This window comes from Sphaeramia orbicularis, chromosome 14 (assembly GCF_902148855.1).
Source record: "Sphaeramia orbicularis chromosome 14, fSphaOr1.1, whole genome shotgun sequence".
In the NCBI taxonomy this organism is placed as follows: domain Eukaryota; kingdom Metazoa; phylum Chordata; class Actinopteri; order Kurtiformes; family Apogonidae; genus Sphaeramia; species Sphaeramia orbicularis.
In genome coordinates this window covers 22,808,489-22,830,720 of record NC_043970.1, presented here as the reverse complement: position 1 = coordinate 22,830,720, position 22,232 = coordinate 22,808,489, and the positions used below count along the sequence as shown (strand labels likewise).

The 22,232-nt window shown below is 35.9% G+C and overlaps 1 protein-coding gene across 1 annotated transcript; it reads left to right on the top strand.

Annotated features, from left to right (window-relative positions):
- Window positions 1-1,887: 1,887 nt before the first annotated feature.
- adssl (adenylosuccinate synthase, like) lies at window positions 1,888-13,063 on the top strand. Its single transcript, XM_030154499.1, has 13 exons — window positions 1,888-2,214; window positions 3,449-3,551; window positions 4,932-5,000; window positions 6,399-6,449; window positions 6,539-6,605; window positions 6,760-6,867; window positions 7,988-8,069; window positions 8,442-8,568; window positions 8,655-8,809; window positions 10,429-10,553; window positions 10,654-10,751; window positions 11,921-12,070; window positions 12,180-13,063. Exons 1-13 carry the CDS (start codon window positions 1,987-1,989, stop codon window positions 12,230-12,232), a joined length of 1,416 nt encoding a protein of 471 aa, XP_030010359.1. The 5' UTR covers window positions 1,888-1,986; the 3' UTR covers window positions 12,233-13,063.
- Window positions 13,064-22,232: the final 9,169 nt, after the last annotated feature.

Here is a 22,232-nt window from a genome sequence, read left to right as displayed (position 1 = left end):
CACACATGATGCTAAAGAGGATGTAAAAGTAAAAGAGAACAGTATTTGCATGTGTGTTGGTATATGAGGGAAGTTGATATAGGTGAGTACACTCATTTGAGAGGAATTAGAGTATATATTTTTAATTGTGCATTTTTTTTTCTGTTTCAGAATGGAGACAAAGACATTTCCACCATAAACTAATACAGGCATAAAACGGTGTATTGAAATTGAGCAAGAAGTTTGAAATAAAGTGCTTTAGGCTTAACAAGTCTGGACGATTAACCTCAAACTGAAACCTACTCACACATACAGGAATGAAGTGCATGTGACTGTTAGGACATCATGTGCTGGTTGACGTATTGTAGATGAATACTACCATCTAGTGGACAGGAAAAGGGCAGACCAAAGATATTCTAACCAGGGGACAGACGACTAATCTGCTATACATGTCATGGCCCAAGGGTCTCTAAGGGAGGACCAGAGGATGTTCTACTAGAATAGAGTTCCATGAGATGAGAGGCTTAGTTCTGTGAATACATAACTATTTTCCTTAAAATTGTTGGTTTTATGACAGTCAGGCGAACTCCGAGATGATGTTTCATATTTCATCCACAGACCAGCAAATAGGCCTAATGATGCCCTCTGATAATATCTAAAATTAACTAAATGAGCTTTGTGTGGAAAAAAGTGGCAGCTTCAGGTGTTACAACACATGATGCCCATTTCCGACAGTTTTACAGTCTGCCAGACACTTTTATAACTTTTTACCGCTTCATATCATCAAAACAAAAAATTGAACAAGAAATTCATCAAACATGTCACTAATTCTCTTATTGGTGGTAAGAAACCGACACAAAAACAACCGTTTTTAAACAAACTGTATTCAAGTGCCACAACAATGTAATCAAACATTACATGCAACAGATTAAAAAAAAAAAAAAAAAAAAAAAAAAATATATATATATATATATATATATATATATATATATATATATATATATATATATATATATAAAAGACAGCACTATTATTGAAAGGGGGCACAATCATTACATTTAAAAACGTCATGGTGTTATTGGTATTATTTGCTACTATATGGATTTTGCTGCTTTTTTGAGTTTATTATAATGAGTTAAAATACATTTTGGATTCACACATGAAAATTATAAAAATTAGAACCTTTTTCAAAATTTATACATATGAATGCTACATTTACCTAATAATAAAAAATGATTAGAAATAATAAAAAACAGCACAATTATTGAAAGGAGGTATAATCATTACATTTAAAAACGTCATGGTATTATTGGTATTATTTGGTACTATATGGATTTTGCTGCTTTTTTGAGTTTATTAGGTATAATGAGTTAAAATACATTTTGGATTCACACACGAAAATTCTAAAAATTGGAACTTTTTTTCAAAATGTATATATATGAATACTACATTTACCTAATAAAAAAAAAAAAAAAAAAAAGATTGATTAGAAATAATAAAAAACAGCACAATTATTGAAAGGAGGTATAATCATTACGTTTAAAAACATCATGGTATTATTGGTATTATTTGGTACTATATGGATTTTGCTGCTTTTTTGACTTTATGAGGTATAATGAGTTAAAATACATTTTGGATTCACGCATGAAAAGTGTAAAAATTGGAACTTTTTTACAAATTTTATATATATGAATACTACATTTACCTAATAAAATAAAATAAAAAAAGATCGATTAGAAATAATAATTTAGATTTTGTGTGGTCAAAATATCTACTGACATTCTTGACCGACACAAAACTCCTAAAAACAAATGAGCAGACTGTTCGTTCGTTGGAGACCTGACACCATTGGCTCACGTGGACACACGTGACTAAAGCTGTAGCTAATTAGCCTCATGCTAACCCTTACGTTTCCACCAATGGCAGCCGAGCTGAAATGGCGTCTTCCTTCCTGCCGGTGACGCAGAAATACCCGCTAAAACGATATTCCGGTTGCGGATAGGCAGCATGGCATCGGACGGCACCATGGCTAACGGGAACGGACGGGATACCGGGGACGGGGCGCCGGTCTCCAAACGGCAGCGGTTCGGTGCGGCCCAGGACTCTCCTCTCCGAACCCCGAAGGAGCCGCACAACAAAGTGACCGTTGTTCTGGGGGCACAGTGGGGCGACGAAGGCAAAGGGAAGGTCGTCGATTTGCTCGCGATGGATGCGGACATTGTGTGCAGGTGCCAGGTACCGAACTACACTTCTGTTAAAACATGATATTTTTTGGACACTGACTGTGGGGAAAGTCTTTACCGTGTGATTTCCGTTAAATAATCATGACCCGGATCCAATGTCAACAACCTTGTGTGTCCTCCGGATGAGGAAGAGCTAACACGACTCGCTAACGAGTAGTGTTTAATCTGTGTGCGACCTGCCAGCATGTGTCCTGAACGCAGCATATGACCTCCGCATACTGGGCTCATCAGAACCCTCTAACGTTATGTAACACATCTGCCTCCCATTGTTACCCAGATGTTCCTCTTCCTCCTCTCACTCAAACAGCTCAAAGTCAGCAAACATGGGCCTCTTACTTATTTTACAGCAATCAGCACTGAATTTGAGAGACTATATCCACAAAATAACCGTCTTGAATCGACTTAATAATAGAGCTATCGAAAAACGCATCACTGCTGTTACTGTAAATAATCCATTCATAGGAAAGTGCACAGCAGATGTTTTTACACTTAGTCTAATTTTTAGCTGCATCTTCTTCCACATGTGCAACAGCATCATGCACTCACCATAACAAGGTACAAATCTGAACAAAACCTTTAATTCGTGTATTATACACATATGTATTAACATGTCGTATATTACATAATCTGAATCTGCTTGCATCACTTTGCAGGGACTTCTATTGATGTGCTAGTCTTTTAGCTGTTGTGCATTTTTTCTTATAATTCTGTACCTAAAATATAATCGCATTTGCTTAAAACATTATGCAAATCCAATTTTGCTGATAGCAGACACATAAAAATAGATGATGTCAAAATCCATGAACCGTCATGTATTCGATTTATACCTGTTATGTATCTATTAAATGCACTGTCAAGCAAATACACTGAATTATAAGGTTGTACTTAATAAAGGGCTATAAAAATAGTTATTCCATTAATATTCCATATTATGGTAGAGAAATCTCTTCAGTCAGCTTTAGTGCGACGTCTTGGTCTTAAAAGAGAAGGGAACACCCTGATGTACTTATTTAAACTATTTGTTGTGCTTCAGACCAAAACAGGAAACTCCTATTTATCAACCTTTGGAATATTTGTCTGTTTTTGTTGAAAGGTGCATGTAGTTGGATGTTGCACAAGTGCGTGTTTTTGGCAGACCCCAGTGTTGATCTTCCTTGTTATTGACTCAGTGATGTGTTTTAGATGAAACTGCCCTCCAGCATGTCAAATGTTTGAACTGTTTACAGGGAGGAAACAATGCAGGTCACACTGTGGTTGTGGACTCAGTGGAGTACGACTTCCACCTGCTGCCCAGTGGAGTGCTCAACAAAAAGGCAGTGTCCTTCATCGGTGTGTATTTACATTTGAAATAGAGATGTAGCTGTTGGACCTGTTTTATTGTTTTTTTCTTTTTTTATCAGTTGTCGGGATGATAATTCCTATCTCTCTTACCACAAAGCAAAGATGCCAGTTTTATGCATTCATAAATATCAGGCATTATAAAACACTAAAAGTCTCAAAGTAGAATTTCTGATTTCTTAATATCTACAAATATTTTACCTACCCCAATGTTAAATTGTTTTTGTCACTCTGTCTACATTTCTGATCTTAGAAATGTTCAAATCGGTAATTCTTTTCTAATATTAACTTTTTTACTTAATACTTGCACTTATCCACTGATAAAGCAGAAGTTAATCTGCCTCATTTTAATTCCTGTGTAAATCTCATCCCCTAACAGGGTTCCTTAAAAAAAGTCTTTAATAAAAGTCCATAAAAAATTTAAAAACTGCATCTGAAAAAACTGTTGGATCATGATGTTTCTAATATAGGCACTTATTTAATAAAAAACAAAAAAAGCTTGTACTTTGCTGACATTTCCTGGGTCTCAGGAGGTTAAAAGGTATTACATTTGATAGGGTTGGTCTTAAGTTATGTTGTCATAAAGTAGTTCACTGTATTGTGTTTACATGTGTTCATGCTGCAAGGAAAGTAACGTTAGTCTATTCAGTTCCACCCGTTCCAACCTGACAATTTATATTGAAATTAGGAACCAATTATGGCTAATTTTGCTGCTTTTGGTGAGAAATGACTCGGAACAATGGGAACCAAGTTGTTGGAGTAAACAAATACATTTTCTTAAATTCTAGGAGTCACAAATTTTTGCCAGTATGGCTGTGAAATAGGCATTCAGCTCTGTTCTAAGTAGTCTTAAAAAGGTCTTAAAAAGTGTTTAATTAACTTGTAGAACCCTGTAGGAACCCTGCCTAAGTTCTTCTCACCTTTATACTTACTTGCAGTCCTGAAATCATTCTTAATTTAGTCTAACAATTAACTTAAAGTTCTAAAAATCATAAAACCTAAGTATCCAAAACCTGTTAACATTCTGATGTGGAGAAATAACAATTATTGAAGATGTTTGAATTAATGTCAATCTGATGATTGTTATGCTGATCAAACCGTAAAACAATATACGCTGCAGTAAATGACCATCATCAAGTTTTACGAGTGTACTTCAAAAACACCTTAGATAGCTTTATCAGCTGTTATCTGTTGTACCAGTGACACAATGATCTTTTGTATTTCAGCAACTGACCTTGTTTATGTGTTTATTTGTACTTATAAATGACACAAATAGGAACAACAATACAGAAGAATGTAGTTTTATACATTTACACAAACTGAGGGTGATTCCTTTAGGGTGGACTTTTATGTATTTATTTTATGTCACAGGCAACGGAGTGGTGATCCACCTACCAGGTCTGTTTGATGAGGCCAAGAAGAACCTGGAGAAAGGCAAAGGTAGAGTTAATGCTTCGGCAGACGCAATTCACAAAAGACAGCACCTATCGCCTTTATCTGTAGAGGTAATATAACTAAACTTTATGGACAACAGAATTTGGCCATAAACATCACACTTGCAGGATCTTTTATGACTTCCTATTGGAGATATGTAGTCATTAATAAGGAGTTGGCCCCCGTTCTTGATAGGCTGTCTGCAAGATTTTGGAGAGTGTCTGTGGGAATTTTTACCTGATCATCCACAAGAGTGTTCACGGTGTCAGACTTTGGTGAGAGGGCTTGGCTAACAACCTCTTGTTGGATGGTTTAGAGCAGGGGTGGGCAATCCTGATCCTCGAGGGCTGGTATCCTGCATGTTTTAGATGTTTCCCTCTTCCAACACACCTGGTTCACATGATAAGCCTATCATCAAGCGCTGCAGAAGCCTGATAATGACCTTCAGGTGTGCTGGAAGAGGGAAACATCTAAAACATGCAGGATACCGGCCCTCAAGGACCAGGACTGCCCACCCCTGGTTTAGAGTCCAGGGCTCTGTGCAGGCCACTCAAGTTCTTCTACACCAACGTCATCAACTATCTCAACTATGAATGCCGCTTTGTGCCCTGGGGTGCAGTCATGCTGAAACAAAAGAGAGCTTTCCCCAAACTGTTCCCACAAAGTAGAAGCATAGAATTGTCCAACACCGCTTGACTGGAACTAAGGCATCTAGGCCAACCCCAGAAAATACACGCCAGAGCTTTATCCCTTCTCCACCAAACATTACAGTCTGCACAAAGCAGTCAGACAGGTAATGTTCTACTGGTGTTTAATAAACCCAGACTTGTCCATCAGATATCCATATAGAGAAGTGTAATTTGTCACCCAACGGAACATTTTTCCACTGCACCAGAGTCCAGTAGTGGCGTGTGTTACACCACTTCTCGGTGATGTAATGCTTGCACGGAGCTGGAGCTTGGCCGTGGAAATCTATAGTGATTGAGTCAACAGAGCGTTGGCGACTACATACTATACGCCTCATCTTATCGAGTCCCTGCTCTGTAGCTTCGTGGCTCAGTTGCTGTGGTTCCTAAATGCTTCCACTCTGCACTAATACCACTTACAGTTGATTGTGGAATGCCTTGGAAGACATTTCATGATCTGATTTCTTGCAGTGGTGGCATCCTACTACAATACCACACCCCAGTTCAGAAAGCTCATTAGACTGACCCATTCTGGCACAGATATTTGCATGGTTTAGGGTTTGATTTTATACACTTATGCCAATGAAACTGAAGGAAACAACTCAAATACTTTTTTCTCTATAGTGTGTCTTGTGTTTCCAAACAGACTCAGATGTTATACTAGATAAACAGACAGTGTAGAATAATGATATATGCTGATATTTTGTATTTTCTGCAGGATTACAAGGTTGGGAGGAAAGATTAAAGATTTCTGACCGTGCACACATTGGTAAGTAGTATTTCTGGGTATTTATTGTCTTCTGTGAATATGGAACTTCATCTTCATTGAAAGTGTTATCTGCTTTCTCTGGCCACTAGTGTTCAACTTCCATCAAGCTGTGGATGGGCTCCAGGAGCAGCAGCGGGAGCAGCAAGAAGGGAAAAAGTGAGTCTGTCTTGAATAATTGAACTTCCCTATTAAAGCTCAACTTGTGTGAGGTGTAAATGACATGTAACGTAAGTCTGGTTGAAGATAGCCTTGAGTTTTCCCTCTGGTTTGTTTGTTTATTTTGGTTACTAACTTCGTCTATCTGCTACAGTCTGGGAACTACTAAAAAAGGCATCGGTCCTGCATACTCCTCCAAAGCTGCCCGGAATGGTCTGCGGATCTGTGACCTTGTCTCAGATTTCAAGGTTTTTGAGGAAAAGTGAGTTTCACACATTTTTTACTTCAGTTGTAAATTGTCTTTTGCATGTTACCATACAATCAGCGGTCCCAACATGATGGGATGTGAGGGACTGTAGATGAGAAAGTTAGAACTTGGTGTTACAAATTAATATTTCAAGAGTCACAGTACATTCATAGTCTGTGCAGAATGTGTTGAAGTGTTGCTACTAGTTCTGTTATTCTTACTATCTGTGTTAAACAAGAATCCCAAGTTATTACTACAAATGGCCCATGATGCATTACTTTCTGTATCATACCCGATTTGCACTGGTACTCTCACCTTTTAATGAAATATTCATATTTGTACTGTCCATGTTGTCTAGCATGGTATCCTTTCTATCCAGTAAACACAAAGCTCAGTATAGTTTTCCTCTCTCTATATCTCAGATGTTACACAAAAATACTTAGTCTTATATGTATAATAATACAGAAAACCCTGCCTTCTGAATTGCAGTTGTTTCCATTATTACGTTCCCCTTAATGTAACAAGTAGTGCCAGGCACAACAAACCCCACCCCTCACACGTATTGTACCTTATTTTGGCATTGATCCAGCTGCTGTCATCATGTCCATGCGTGTGCTGATGTCAGCGTATCAATTGTTTCTATATATGTGCCAAGTTTGAAGTAAATTGAAAGTGTTTTAATAGACAGCTGAAATTTCACCCATTATAAGTAATGGGAGGAAGGATTTAAAAATTCATAAAAAAATGAACTTTGACCTACTGTTCCCAAAATGTAATGACATCTATTCTGGGTCACTGGCAATCTATAAACCAAACTTGGTATGAACTCAACCAATAGTTTTGCTGCTAGAATATTAACAGACAAAGAAGCAAAGAAACAAACAAACCAAACCAAAAATTATACCCCTTGCCTCCCATTTGGGGGGCAGGGTAATAACCAAACATCTTTATGTACACCTTCAGATCTGCAGAAGCCAAGCAGGTATCTTTTCTCACCAGCAGGTGACAGTATTTGACTCAGTGACCCACTTAAATTTCAACAGACTTAGCTCTCCATGAAGCTTTACATTATAATGTGAAATGCTTGTTAATTTGTGGTGCAGAGCTGGTTTCAATCTTACCCTGCTGTTTGTAGGTTTCGAATGTTGGCAACACATTTCCAGATGATGTATCGGAACCTTAATGTTGACATTGAGGCTGAACTCCAGCAGCTGAAGGTGAGGATGGCTGATCATGTGAAGCCAGAATTTACAAATTCACAAACGTATAGTATATGGTTTTGCTTTTATTTTATCTGACTCTCTCCATGTTTGATAGTTGATATTTTCTAATAGAGCATTGCATCACTCTAATGCAGACAGCCAGACTTCACATCATTACTTTACCCTACACTAATCTGGATACTTGTATTGGTTTCATATCTATGTATAACTTCTGTGTCCTGTGATTCACAATAAGTGTTTCTTTTCCAACATGTATTTGTTTTTAATTCTTAACTTCTTTACATTTTTTGTACTATTCTGGGTAACAGATGTTCTTTGACACATTTAAGTTGCAAATTACATCATGTCATATCTCTGTTTCCTCAGATCTACGCTGAGAAGCTGCGTCCTCTGGTGACCGACGGTGTGTATTTCATGCACAAAGCTCTTACTGGACCCAGTAAGAGAATCCTGGTGGAGGGAGCCAATGCCGCTCTGCTGGATATTGACTTCGGTAAGTAACAAGGGGTTTGTAGAATTAATCATGAAGAAGGATGAGTGTTTTCACCTCCTCAGGATAACAGACGTTTCTTTGATCAGGGACGTATCCTTTCGTCACGTCTTCAAACTGCACCGTGGGAGGAGTGTGCACCGGTCTTGGCGTTCCTCCATCACACGTCGGTCGAGTATATGGAGTGGTCAAAGCTTACACCACCCGAGTGGGCGTTGGAGCTTTCCCAACAGAGCAGGACAATGTAAGTAAAGAGGGTTGTTTAAAAAAAGAATGAATAAGAAAAAAAGATGCATCAGAGACTAGTCTGTATGTTGTAATTGAAGTACCATATCCATCTTTGGACCTCAGAGGCAGTTAGCCGCTGCTTTTTGTAAAGAAGCCAACACATTATAATGAGTTATATCTGTCCACTCCACTCATATGATTCAAATGCTTCTAGTTTAAAGGCAGTGGTAATTGAAATATTGTATATACTGTGCTTTTGTCTATGAAAATACCACTATAGTCACAGTTAGGAGCTACATAACATTTCGTTGTTGGATTTTACAACTATATATTAACTGTCATTTACTAACTACTCTCATAAAACTAATGAAACTGAAACTAATCACTATTGTGGTTCACTTACTTAGAGGTAATGGGATTGGATATTATCTTCCAGTCTTAGTTTTTAACATTTGTGTTGGATTGAGATACCTGATCAAAAACTAAGCATTATCCTGATCCCACCAGAACAGTGTAATCAGAACTTAGACTTCTAAGCAGTTTTTTTTTAAACAAACTGATAAATGTGACTGGTGTTTCATTACAGTAAAGTACAATGCATGTCATTCTAGTCCAGATTAAACATTTTGTGTGAGTGATCCCAGAATTTATTAGGCTGATCAAGAATTTCTTCAATGTTTTGAGAAATTAAGGAAGAAAGAATGGAAGCAAATGTTTTGTATTCATTCTCTGGGAGTAGTATTAGTGTTGAAAGTTCTAGTTGGTGTCTAATAAATCCAGTACACTCAGTAAATGCTGAAATGGTTCAGTTAGTCATAACAGCAGATCAGTTATCTGAAATTTATCATTCTCCTGTGAGTGTCCTGCATTTGAAGCATTAGATGTGGTCAAGGGTTAAGGACCTCTACTCCAAAACAAAGCCAGTGTGGAAATTTGGTGAAGTTGTAATACCACAGTTGGCCACTGAGTTTGATTTCAAAAAGCCCAGGGGTCACATAGACACAATGCACTAAAAGAACAAAAAAAGTTCTAAGTCCATAATTTTATTGCAGGAGTTACACTGGCTTCATTAGTTTGATTTGGAACATCTGATAAGTGATATTTCTAAAATGTTCCTCTATTATTAAATAGTTTTATTTTATTTATTAAGATCTCACGCCTGTAGTGTCGTGTTAATAAGACACTCTTTACCCTGATAAATGGCTTCACTGTAGTTATGGTTAATGGGTTCCAGTAATAAGACTATAAAATGACTTTAATATGCAGTGTCTGATGAAGTTTCCTCTTTTACTGAGTGAGTAAGCTAGTATTTAGTGTTAAATCATCCATGACCCCTGGCAGATGGCTTTGACCTCTACCACAGCTCCACTCTTTTTGTCCAAATATGGTCACTTCTAGCTCCAAAAAAGGGCGACATCATGTGTTTGCCATCCACTAATTGTATATTCTGTGGTTGTGTTGCAGAGTGTGACCAGCTAAGATCTGTGTGTGTGTGTGTGTAATACACATTCTACTTGAAAAACAAGTGCACAGTTCACTTTTTGTCTCAAGATACAAAGTTTTATGCTCAGGCTTTTTGACTTAATGTCACTTTTGTAAAACTAACAGCAGGTGCTCTTGCTCTTTGTATTTTAGGAGACTGGGGATCTGTTACAATCCAGAGGGAGAGAATTTGGTGTGACGACCGGCAGGAGGAGGCGTTGTGGTTGGTTAGACCTGATTTTGGTCAGATACGCCCACATGGTCAATGGCTTCTCTGCGTGAGTAACATCCCACTATTTCACAGTATTATCTGGTGTAAATAGATGGGTTTGTGCATTGGTTTATGAAACTGACCAGAGGGATTTCTTCCTTTTGCAGCATTGCTCTGACAAAACTTGACATTTTGGACACATTGCCTGAGATCAAAGTGGGTGTGGCCTATGAGGTTGATGGACATCCTCTACCAAGTTTTCCCGGTAGGTCATTCTCTCTCTGCTCTTTCATTGATCTGTCGATCGTGTGCCAAGTACAGAAAAATAATTTAATGGGAAATAAGATCCAACGTTTCAGACTCAGTAAGACCTGATACTTCACTGCTACATGAAAGGAGAAGGCAGTGAATTCTGCATTTACTTGTTTTTCACTGCAGACAGTGCGAAGAAAAGATACATAACGTTTTATCTGTCATCTTCATTTGATTTGTAAATATACATTTCCATATGCCACTTAAAAGTCTTGTGTTAAACATGTCCAGAAACACCACAGACTTCTCCGTGTTCGCTGTGATGAACCACGGTAACGCGTTTCCACTGTGATGGTCTATCAAATAATCCTGAGTCTTTCTTTCAGTGATAAATGATGGTTCTTAATGTAGTGGTGTGTGTAGGTCATAGTGGTTCACTTTAGGCCTGTGTCCAAACCCACAAAAATTCCACCAAATTCTGATGTTGAGAAGTGGTAGCCTATAAACAGTAAACCGTGACTGTCCATTTATGAACACAATGAGTAGATGTAAGCAGTAATATGGCCAAAAAAATGTATCTTGTTTTTTTTTCCTCTCCAAGTGTGATAGACAATTCAGAATGTTTAACTTTTTTCAGTATGTGAACAAATACACTGTACACAAACAATAGAAATGGTTTAAAAAATATATATCTGTGAGGTGTATCATTGAATAGCAACACTAAAGGTAGTATTTGAGAAGGTGTTATTGTGCATTATTTTTTTTATAAAAGAATTACAATATTGTTAAATTGCATCACCACTGCTAATATATTCATAGTGATTACATTACAGTAAAGGGGTTGTATTTTCTAGTTTGGTTAGTAAAAAATGTCTCAGGAAGAAGTAGGAATCTATGTCATTGTGTGACATCAGCACTTTTTTGTGATTATCATGAATCAAAACTTTGATTAACCAATTTAATTCAGTATATTGCCCATTCTAACCATAAGCCAATAAAATGAGACTGAAATACCAAAAACAGTGTCATGCCACTCAGATCACAGATTACACCACTAAGAACATGAGTGTCCTGTCAGAAATATCTGGATCTAATGCCCTCTACTAGTTTAATTTGTTGCATTATCTTTTATAAAACAGAACAAAACATGTAAATAAATTATTCCTACTTTAATTTTTGCAGCAAATATGGATGTTTTGACGCGGGTGACAGTTGAGTACAAGACGTTGCCTGGTTGGCAGTGCAGCACTGAGGCGGCTCGCAGCTTTGACGAGCTGCCGTCTCAGGCACAAAATTACATTCGCTTCATTGAGGACTTCCTGCAAGTGCCAGGTTTGTAAAGAGACACTTTACATTAAAGCACAAGCTGCAGCCAAACTCTTAATAGCTTTGCCAAAATCTGCCTCTCACATTTTTTTTTTTTTTTTATCTGTCATTTCAGTGAAATGGGTTGGAGTCGGGAAGTCCAGGGAGAGCATGATCAAATTGTTTTGATCCATCTGCAGTTTCCACATCTGTAGTTTACCTCACTGACAACTGGGTGATACCGCGATGTTACGATAAGACCAGAGGAGTTAATGATGCCGACCGTTAAAGGACATACTTCACCAGCAAGGCTACTTCTCAAATTTAGTTGCTGCTTATGCATCACAATTCCATTAATTCCTCTGAGAGATAATTTAAGCTGCATTCCAAATGATGTTTTCTACAATTTTTTTAAAGGGTGTTAACTTCTAAAACCTGATGCAAACAGAACTAATGTCTTTATTCATTCCACAGTAAAGCACAGTCAGCTTATCTTCTTAACCTTTTGGGGATTCTGGATTTTGTCTTTTTTTTTTTTCAACATTAACCATGTATGAAGAGCCATTAATGAATAGATGTAAAAACCTTTAATTAAAGGAGCTTCACAATAAGGTAAAGATTACTCACTTGCTTTGTAATGAGATGGAGAAAAGATTAACAAAAAGCCATCCTGTGATCAGTATGATTGTGAAGTTTTCTATTGAAGAACAATTTTAAACAGTTTGAAAACATAAATGCATCTTGTACGTAGATTTTTCTTTTAAAGAGTTCTTCAGGCCATAGAAATCAACACTAAGAATACAGTTCACATATTTTTCTGAAGAGGTTAGTAAAGGAATTAAAAAAAAATCAGTTGTCAAACTGGGACACTGGCTCGTATTCTAGAGGTTTGTGTAATTGTAAGGCAGTTAATGTACCAAAATACATCTTAATATTTTTCCATTGTGTCTTTTTCATTCATTTCTGGATAATAAAGACCTGACTCAGCTTGTTGTCAATAAAAGGTAATCATAAAATGTACCATTAGCTTCAAATTTTGTCTTCTTTTGGTATGAAATGGAATTCATTACTGCAGAATTTTACATTATTAAAACATTCTTACATGTATGTACTTCCCTTCATTCATCACATCAATGCACACGTTTCATCCAGACCTGTAATTTTCTTCTCTCACTCTTCCTTTCTTAACACCCTCTTAGTTATGTTGACTTCCTCCCACAGTTTAAAAGCTTTTAGGTATTAGATTAAAGTGTAAAGTGGATTCCTTGGCAAAGCCATTAGAGGTGTAACAGTGCACTGGAGCTTCTCACATATTTCACTGTCCTTCTAATGCACACACTCGGGTGTTTTCAGTCATTCTAGATGATTCTGGCCTCGGATCAGGTCAATGTCAGGCAGAGATATGCTGGGAAGGATGTGATATCACTCAAGTGTCATTTATAAAACAGAATTATTTATTTCTACTCAAAAACCTGGACAGCAAAGCTTGTAATGGGTGATGCAAATGTAAACAGATTTAGATCAAATTCATGAAAAGTTCTCGTAAAATTGCGTCACATAGTATGCATTATATGTTTTGTAGTTGCTTATTATTTTATCGTGTTTTCTTTCAACAAATCATGCAAAACCAGATTTTAATATGCTGGTGGATTATTGGACAATATAAAATGACATTTAAGATCAGATAAGACCTTCACAGAAACAAGTTTTATAGCTAAGTATTTATTTTTTTGTTTTTGTTTTAACAATTAAAGAACAAAACATGACGTACCCACTACAGAATTCACAGTTAAATGAAGTTAGAAAAAAAAACCCTAATGATGAAAAACAAATGAAATTAAAAAGATGTATATCTGTTGTTGGGAGTTAAACTATGGAATGAGGCCAGCATGGATTTAAGAATGTGTAGCCCATTTTTGATATTTAAAACAATGGTATGTAAGGCAGTTTTTGAAGGATACAATTGTTAAGCTCTGATAAGTGATAGGTAAATAATTTATTTTTAATTCTACATTAAATTATCATTAATTTGGTGGGTTAAGTTTTCTATTTTTCTGGTTTGTTTTCACCTTTTTATGTTTTGCTTGTGTGTTTGGTTGTATGCATTGTTTTTTTTTTTTCTTTTTCCGATATTGGATGCTGGGTAGCTGATTTTGTTCTGTAGGACACGCATTAATATAAGCATTCTGCTTCTGCCTGTGCCTTTTCAGTCATTAACCTGTTGGTAATGTTTGTAATGTAAAAGTGTTGTTGACACTGGTTGTACTATTATGTGATGACTGAATAAAGAATTTCATCATTTCATCAAATAGCTAAACAAAAAATATGAACGTAAAACGTAAAACCATAAATATTTATAAGAAATTAACATAAAACTAATGGGGTTCTATGACATTTTATGACATGCTGTTGTAAAAATGGTATTTTTCTGTTGTTTTCTCCATCATGTCGAAAGTGCATCTTCCCCTAAATGAGCAAAGTTGCCGACGTTTGCTAACGAATCAATTTCCAGTCCAGAAGTCCCTGCATCATCAAAACTGTCAGAAAGTGAGCTTACAGTAGACGCAAGAGGCCTTAATTGAAAATAAAGTGCTCATAATAGCGCTGTAGTCATCCTCATCCCTTCCCCCCTTCACTTTTATTTACTACCACCTTCCTTTACTTGTAATTTATCATCAGCCCAATCAGTTTGAGTGTTTGATTCCAGTGGAGCTACCTCTCAGATGTTTATGTCTGGTCTGATTTCGTCCAAAAATCTGTTGTTTTTTTTCAAAATTGGATGGACCTTTTATTTTATTTTGTCTTTTGTTAATTAAGCAGGCAAAGGCAAAACAAACATTTGGAATTAAAGCCTTCAATCGATACAAAGAAGAAGAAGAAGAAGCAGAAGAAGTAAGTTTCTACCTCAGTTGCCATGCAGTAATGCTTATTTTTCTTGTTTTTTTATCTACTGTATAACTTGAAGAAAAAAATATTTTTCTGACTGATTTATGCAGCTCAGGGCAAACATTCTGGCTGACATATGCAGAAAAAAACCCTACTAGTGCTTACATAGAGCTTTTTGTTTAACATTGATTACTGCATCTTTTCCCCCTCAGAATAAGTAATTGCTCCTCTTTCCTTTAACTATGTAAACACTCCTCCCAGTACATTGTGTTCAGATTTATGTATACAAAGCAATACGACCAGTGTTTTATTGTTGGACTGGGTTCAGTTTGTCCATGAACAGAAAGAGAGAGAGAAAGGGAGAGAGAGCTGAAGGAGCTAAAAGTATTTAACGGTTCATTTGGTGAGTGCATGAAATAAATCCATTTCTGCAGTTGAGGTGTGAAAGTGTTTGCAGGAGAAGGTGAAGAAAGATGCATGACGGTGGAACGGACTCCAAATTACATTTACACTGTGACAAACGTAACACTCATTTACAGCTGAATAAGACACCTGTGTTAGAGTTACGTTCAGGTGTTTTATTCAGTCTCATAGATCTGTTTACACTGTGATGTGTTTACATGTGACCATCACCTCTGAATGTCCACAGCATAGTAGTATATGTAGTTGTGGGTCTGAATAATATACCCACAACTACACAATTGGGTAGAAAAATCATGTTGCAATTATCTTACAGCAATATTGTGACTGGAGTCTAGTCTAAGAGCACTCATTTTGACATAGCATCAAACAATACATAAACTTATGTATACATTAACCCATAAAGACCCAAACAGCCACTGGTGACCAAAAGCATCTACTGATGTAAAATGTCTAATAACTGTTGATCCACTAATTCTATCAATCCATGTAAATAATAGGTGTAAAATACAGTTTATCATCTTTTCAAGGTCATCAGATATGACCCATTTGGACTTTCAGATTCTTCATAGTTACTGTGGAAACACTGTCATTTTCTACAACAGGGGTCTCAAACTCATTTTCTTTCAGGGTCCACATTCAGCCCGATTTGATCTCAAGTGGGCCGGACCAGTAAAATAATAGCATAATAACCTGGTCCCCAAACCTTGTACAAGACAATCCAGGCTCTTTTCATGGGTCGTTCCACGTTGGTGGAACGTTCTACCAAGCACTACCAGAACAGAGGCTTCCCTGCCTATCTTCAAGGAGTTCCTGAAGACTCAGCTCTTCCGAGAGCACCTCCTGTCCTAGCACTGTCAGACATTCCATTTTAAATATATTAATAAGGTTTTCCCAGGATTATCTCTGGACCTGCTGCGGTGGTCCTGCCTCTCTCCTGCCTTCATCGTCATCACTTACTTATCCTCAGCTGCATCTATGTGTCTCCCCCTACTTCCCCCCTTCTCCCCCTCTCCCCCAGTCTCTATCTCTATCGCTCTCTCTTTTTCTCCTCCTTTACCCTCTCTCTTTAACCCCAACGGATCAAGGCAGACGGCCATCCTCCAGAAATCTGGGTCTGCTCCAGGTTTCTGCTGTTAAAGGGAAGTTTATCCTTCCACTGTCACCAGTCACAAGTGTTTGCTCCTGGAGGATTCTGTTGGGTTTCTGTAAATTAGCTCAGAGTCTGGTTTTGACCAACACTATATATAAAGTGTCATGAGATAACTTTTGTAGTGGTCTGGCGCTATATAAATAAAATTTGATTGATTGATTGACTTGATTGGTTTTCCCCTGTAAGTCGCTATGGAAAAAAGCATCTGCCAAATGCATAAATGTAAATAATGACAACTCCAAAATTTAGTTTATGTTTTAGTGCTAAAAAGCCCCTATGAATAACCTGAAAAAACTGAAATTTCTTAAGAAAAAGAAGCGCAATTTTAACAGTATTATGCCTCAACTTATCATTTATATGTGTGCTTTATGGATCGGATCTACAAAAACACTAAACACTTACTAACAGGCAGAAAATTGTTAAAACTGGGCTTAATTTTCTTGACACATTTTCGGTTGCTCATATTTGTTCAGGTTATTCACCTTTTATTCTTACAGGATAGTTTGTAAATGTAAATATCTTCATAATTTAATGTTATTTTTTGCACGAAAACAAAGACAAAAAATTTGAAGTTGTCATTATTTATAGGCATAATGTAATATTTTTTTCACATCAAAGAAAATATGGAGTCATTATTTTTTGTAGGTTTTTATGCTATTGTTTTACTGTAGATCATATTGGTGTGTATGTGGAACCTGAACTAAAATAACTGAATAAAGCTGAACTCTAAATTAAAATTCAACAGCCTTGACCATGGAATTTTGCAAATTCATCCCATGGGCCATATTGGAACCTTTGGCAGGCCGCATGTTTGAGACCCCTGTTCTACAGCACTGATCCACCAGTAAAACCCATGGAGTTGGCTCAATGACAGTGGATGGACACACTTGGTTCATGTTCAGTTAATGACAGATTTTAAAGAAAAAGACAGTTTTTCTTCAGTTTTCTCTGTTTTGATAAAATAACCTTTGAATTTACACTGAGCTTTAATGAACACCTACATTATCAGTGAATGAATTGTAGGAAAATACCTGATTATCACTCAAAAAACACAAAATCCAGAGGACAATTCTATAATAAATGGTAATAAATTACTTAAGAAATATTAAATATAGGGAAAACTTTATTTGGGAACTGACACAGAAGTAGCACTGGGTCTTTATGGGTTAAAAAAAGGTGACTTAAGTGTTTTGCACAGTTCATCTATTCAGTGTCACTGACTCTAAACTATCATCATACAAGAGGGTGTTTATTTTATTTATTTATTCATTGAATCTTTAAATTTGCAGCCCTTTGTGATTATATAATTGCATGTGCTCATACAATAATTGTGAACCCATACTTTGCCTCTTTAGATATGTTTTGGACAAATTTGTCAGATGCTAGCAGACCCTACATTTATAATCTGTTATGTTGAAAATATGTCATAATGCTTTTTTTTTTTTTTTTTACATATCAATTATTTTCACCTGTTATGCTTGAATTAATAGAAACTTAGTGGGGTCTTAAAAAGAATGGAACTTTTATTACCTCAAATGAATACTTAAAATGTGTTTAAAGTTTTCCATTTGTTTCTCATTATCTATTATTTTAACCCATAAAGACCCAGTGCTACTTTTGTGGCAGTTCAAAAATATTTTTTCTCTGCACTGTAAAAAAAACTGTAATATTTCCGGCAGCTGGGGTGCCAAAAAAATACTGTTAAATAACAGAAAATAGCCATCTCATAAAAATATGGTAATTTTCCATAATTAAAATACAGTTTTTTGCCCTAACTTTACATGAGATTTTGCATATTTTTTTGACTTTTTAATGTTTATTAAAGAATATTTACATGTATTAAAACAATCAAATTACCTATAAATATTAACGAACATTGTTATAAAACAAATAATAGGGCTTACATGTTATACATTCACAAAAACACAATTATTCAACATTTTTGTTGTGAAACCTCCTGTAATTACACAAAATATTTATCAATTAACAAACAAATCTCCTTAAACTTACAGAACAAATACTTCTTTTATGGTTAATTGTCAGTAATTTTATCTTGTTTTATTTTTATTTTTTTTACAGTATTAAGCTTTAAATTAACAGTTTAATCTCATAAATAGAAAATAAATATTTGTGAAATTATAATACATTTGCAAATGTATTTTATCTGTATTTGTTTGTGAAAAAACAAAAAAAAAAATCATTTAAAAAATGGAAATTTTATGGTTATCACAGTTACAGTTTTTTCATGTTATTTTACATTTGACATGTAAAATCACAGTGTAGTTTTGTAATTTCATTGATATTTTCCTGTATCTTAAAAGTACAGAAAAAAATCTGTAAAATAAACGCTAAAAATTCTGTTAAATTACAGATTTTTGTAACAGTGTATATTTATCTTTTTAAAAAATGATTTATTACCCTTTATTATAATATTATCCTCCGTATTTTGCAGTTTTTCAGTAAACATCAGGTATTTTTCTATATTTAAATTACTGATCACATATGGGCAAAAAAGTCAGATTTGGGCCACTTGTGTCACCAGTGTGAACAAAGCCTTAGAGTTTTGTTTACTGAATAAAACACATTTTGTGCCGTGGTGAACGATTCTGCTGTGGTTGTGTTACTTCCTAGGCTGTCAGAGGATTCTGTCATTTAGTTTATTGGTGCTTAGCTCTTCATTTGCTTTTGGTGTCTAAAAACATCATGAAAATGGTCATGTCCTGCACCTCGAGGTTTCGAAACTGCAGTTCATAAACCAAAATGATGCACAGTGAAGTACAACAGGCAACATAATGTACATAATATTAAAACATTAAACCACTGTGTTGTTAAGTGAGTCATGAACCACAGGTGTTGCATTTACATGCCAGACCCACAGACGTCACGGAGGGTTCATCCACTATTTATATACAGTGTTTTGGCTTCATCCTAAGCCTGTGTCATACCTTTCCATCACGTTCCATGAAACCGTGTTCAGTAATTTTACTGTTTTCTTGCCAAGAGAGAAACCAACCAACAAATAATAAAGAAACTGAGTTATTGTTAATTGAGTTTACCTCCAAATATTCATGTTTAATCTCAGGATGAAATAAATATGGAATAGGCTGGTTGAAGGGGTTCAGTTACAGTAGAGAAGCAATGAAAAATAAATAATCTTAATCAATATATCTAAACCAGGGGTGTCAAACTCATTTTCTTCCGGGGGCCACATTCAGCCCAATTTAATCTGAAGTGGGCCAGACCAGTAAAATAATAGCATGATAGCCAATAAATCATGACAACTCCAAATGGTTTTTGTGCAGAAAAAAATGACATTCAATTATGCCAGTATTTATGTTTACAAACTATCCAAACAAAAAGGATGTGAATAACCTGAAAAAATTTGCTAAGAAATATAAGTACAATCTTATCAAAATTTTGCCTTGACTTTTCATTCATACATGTGCATTATAGATCAGGTCTACAATGACAGAACATTTAGTAACAGGCAGAATATTGCTAAAATTGCACTTTTCTTTAGACATTTCAGGTTGTTCATATTTGTTCAGGTTATTCACATTTTATTGTTAAAGGATAGTTTGTTAATGTAAACATTTTATAATTTAATGTTTTTTTGCACTAAAGCGAAGAGAAAAATTGATGTTGTCATTATTTATAGGTTATTATAATATTATTTTTGAGTTTGATGCCCTAACTTGCACTTTGCAAATTCATCCCGCGGGCCGGATTGGAACCTTTGGCGGGCTGGTTTTGGCCCCCAGGCCGCATGTTTGACACCTGTGATCTAAACCTTTCCTTTCCTTTCCTTTCCTTTCCTTTCCTTTCCTTTCCTTTCCTTTCCTTTCCTTCCCTTCCCTTCCCTTCCCTTCCCTTCCCCAAAGCAGTAATTTCAGCAGTGACACTCCACAAAAATAAAAGAAATTAAATGATACTAAAATAATAATAATAGACTAATACATAAAATAAAATAAATGTAATCACATAACCACTGTGCAAATAGAAAACATCTAAACAGCTAACAACTTACAGTAAACCACTGGCTTAAATAGATGTACATTTACTACTTCAACAACATTATTTTTCTCTCTGGGCTTCTTGTAAGTGAGAAAAGACAAATAGTTGCACAGTAAACAGAGGATAATCATTTAGAGCATGGTGCTAAAAACAAACACAAACTTAAAACAGGAATCTGGAGTCTCCTGACCTGACCTGGCAGGTGCTTAAGATGTGGGAGAATAATATTTATATGGCTACGCCTCAGAAACATGATCCACTCCCCTGTGAACACACACACACACACACACACACACACACACACACACACACACACACACACACACAGAAAAAAGCTGCAGCAGTTGTCAACCGGCTACTGAGTCAGATGGGATAGAGAGCAGAGACAGGGGCGGCTCATCTGATTCCTCCTGCAAAATCGACAGTGTAACATATTAAACCTCACTGAATCTTAGGATTAACGTGTGTTCCCTTCACATGCCAATACTCAACAGTGCAAATATTGACGCTTCCTGTTGCAAATACATTATATTGTTGGAAAACAGCAAAATAAATAGTAACAGTTCTAACTGTACATATAGGATGGGTGAATTTAACCCTTTCATGCACAGTGGTCAAAACAGTGGACGGCTAGTCTACAGCTGTTCTTTTGTATATTTATGGATTTTGTTGATTTATGTGCATATCAGCCAACACAGTGGACACTTATGGATCATCTCATACACTGACATTCATACCATTACTGTAACTTTGCTGTTCTTGATCAACCTGATCTGTAGTAACATGTTTGAGTGTAAATCAATTGCTAGTTGTTATTAGACTGTAATTAACAGTTTTCTTAAACAAAAAGTTTTTTTTTTGCATATTACATTTCCATGAAGTAAGTAATAAGTAGTTTTAACCCTGTAAAGCCTGAACGATTAAATCATTGACAGAAAATTCCAGTTCTTTGAAACTGGAGCCTTTATTGGTCCTTCTAAACACACCAAAAATGTTTTTTTCAAATATCAATTTCCATGTATGAGTTTCAATTTTGTGTCATATTTGATGCATCAGGTCTCAATGTTCAAATATTATTATTTTTAAACAAACAAAAACATAATATAACACAAACATGTCTAACAAATTGGTAATTCCTTTTTCAACATTGGCAAAGTTCTTCCTCCTTCAACATGAATGACAGTCTTGTAGTGTCACTGGAAAGGCCTCTGGTGACAGAATTCCTCGCCCCTGGTGGATTATCTGTGTATTGCATGTATCTAATTGTATACATCAGGTTTTTCAAGAAAAAAATATCACGCTGATCATGTAGAGGCCTTCAAAACTCATGGATCAAATATGACACATTTGGTGTTATAGAGTTAGAGTATGTTAAAATGTGAGAAAACATCAGATTAGCTGCATAAAAAATGTTTTCATTTCATATTTTCACACAGTATATCACTTTCTGATGATGGGTTTTAAATACATGTGTCTTTTTTTCTAAAATTAAACACATTGTGTCCAGCTGAGTGGACATTTTTGTAACTCCATGAAAAATAGGGTTATAAAAAAAATTTCAATCACATTGTTTTTTCATGTCTAAAGAGGAATTAAAAACACTCAGCAAAAAAATCTTGACTAAGGTTCTCATAATTCACGCATGAAAGGGTTAAAGGCTGGGTTATACATCCAATAGTTGAAAACTGTGCCCCTCCTTCAAATATAAATGTTTGC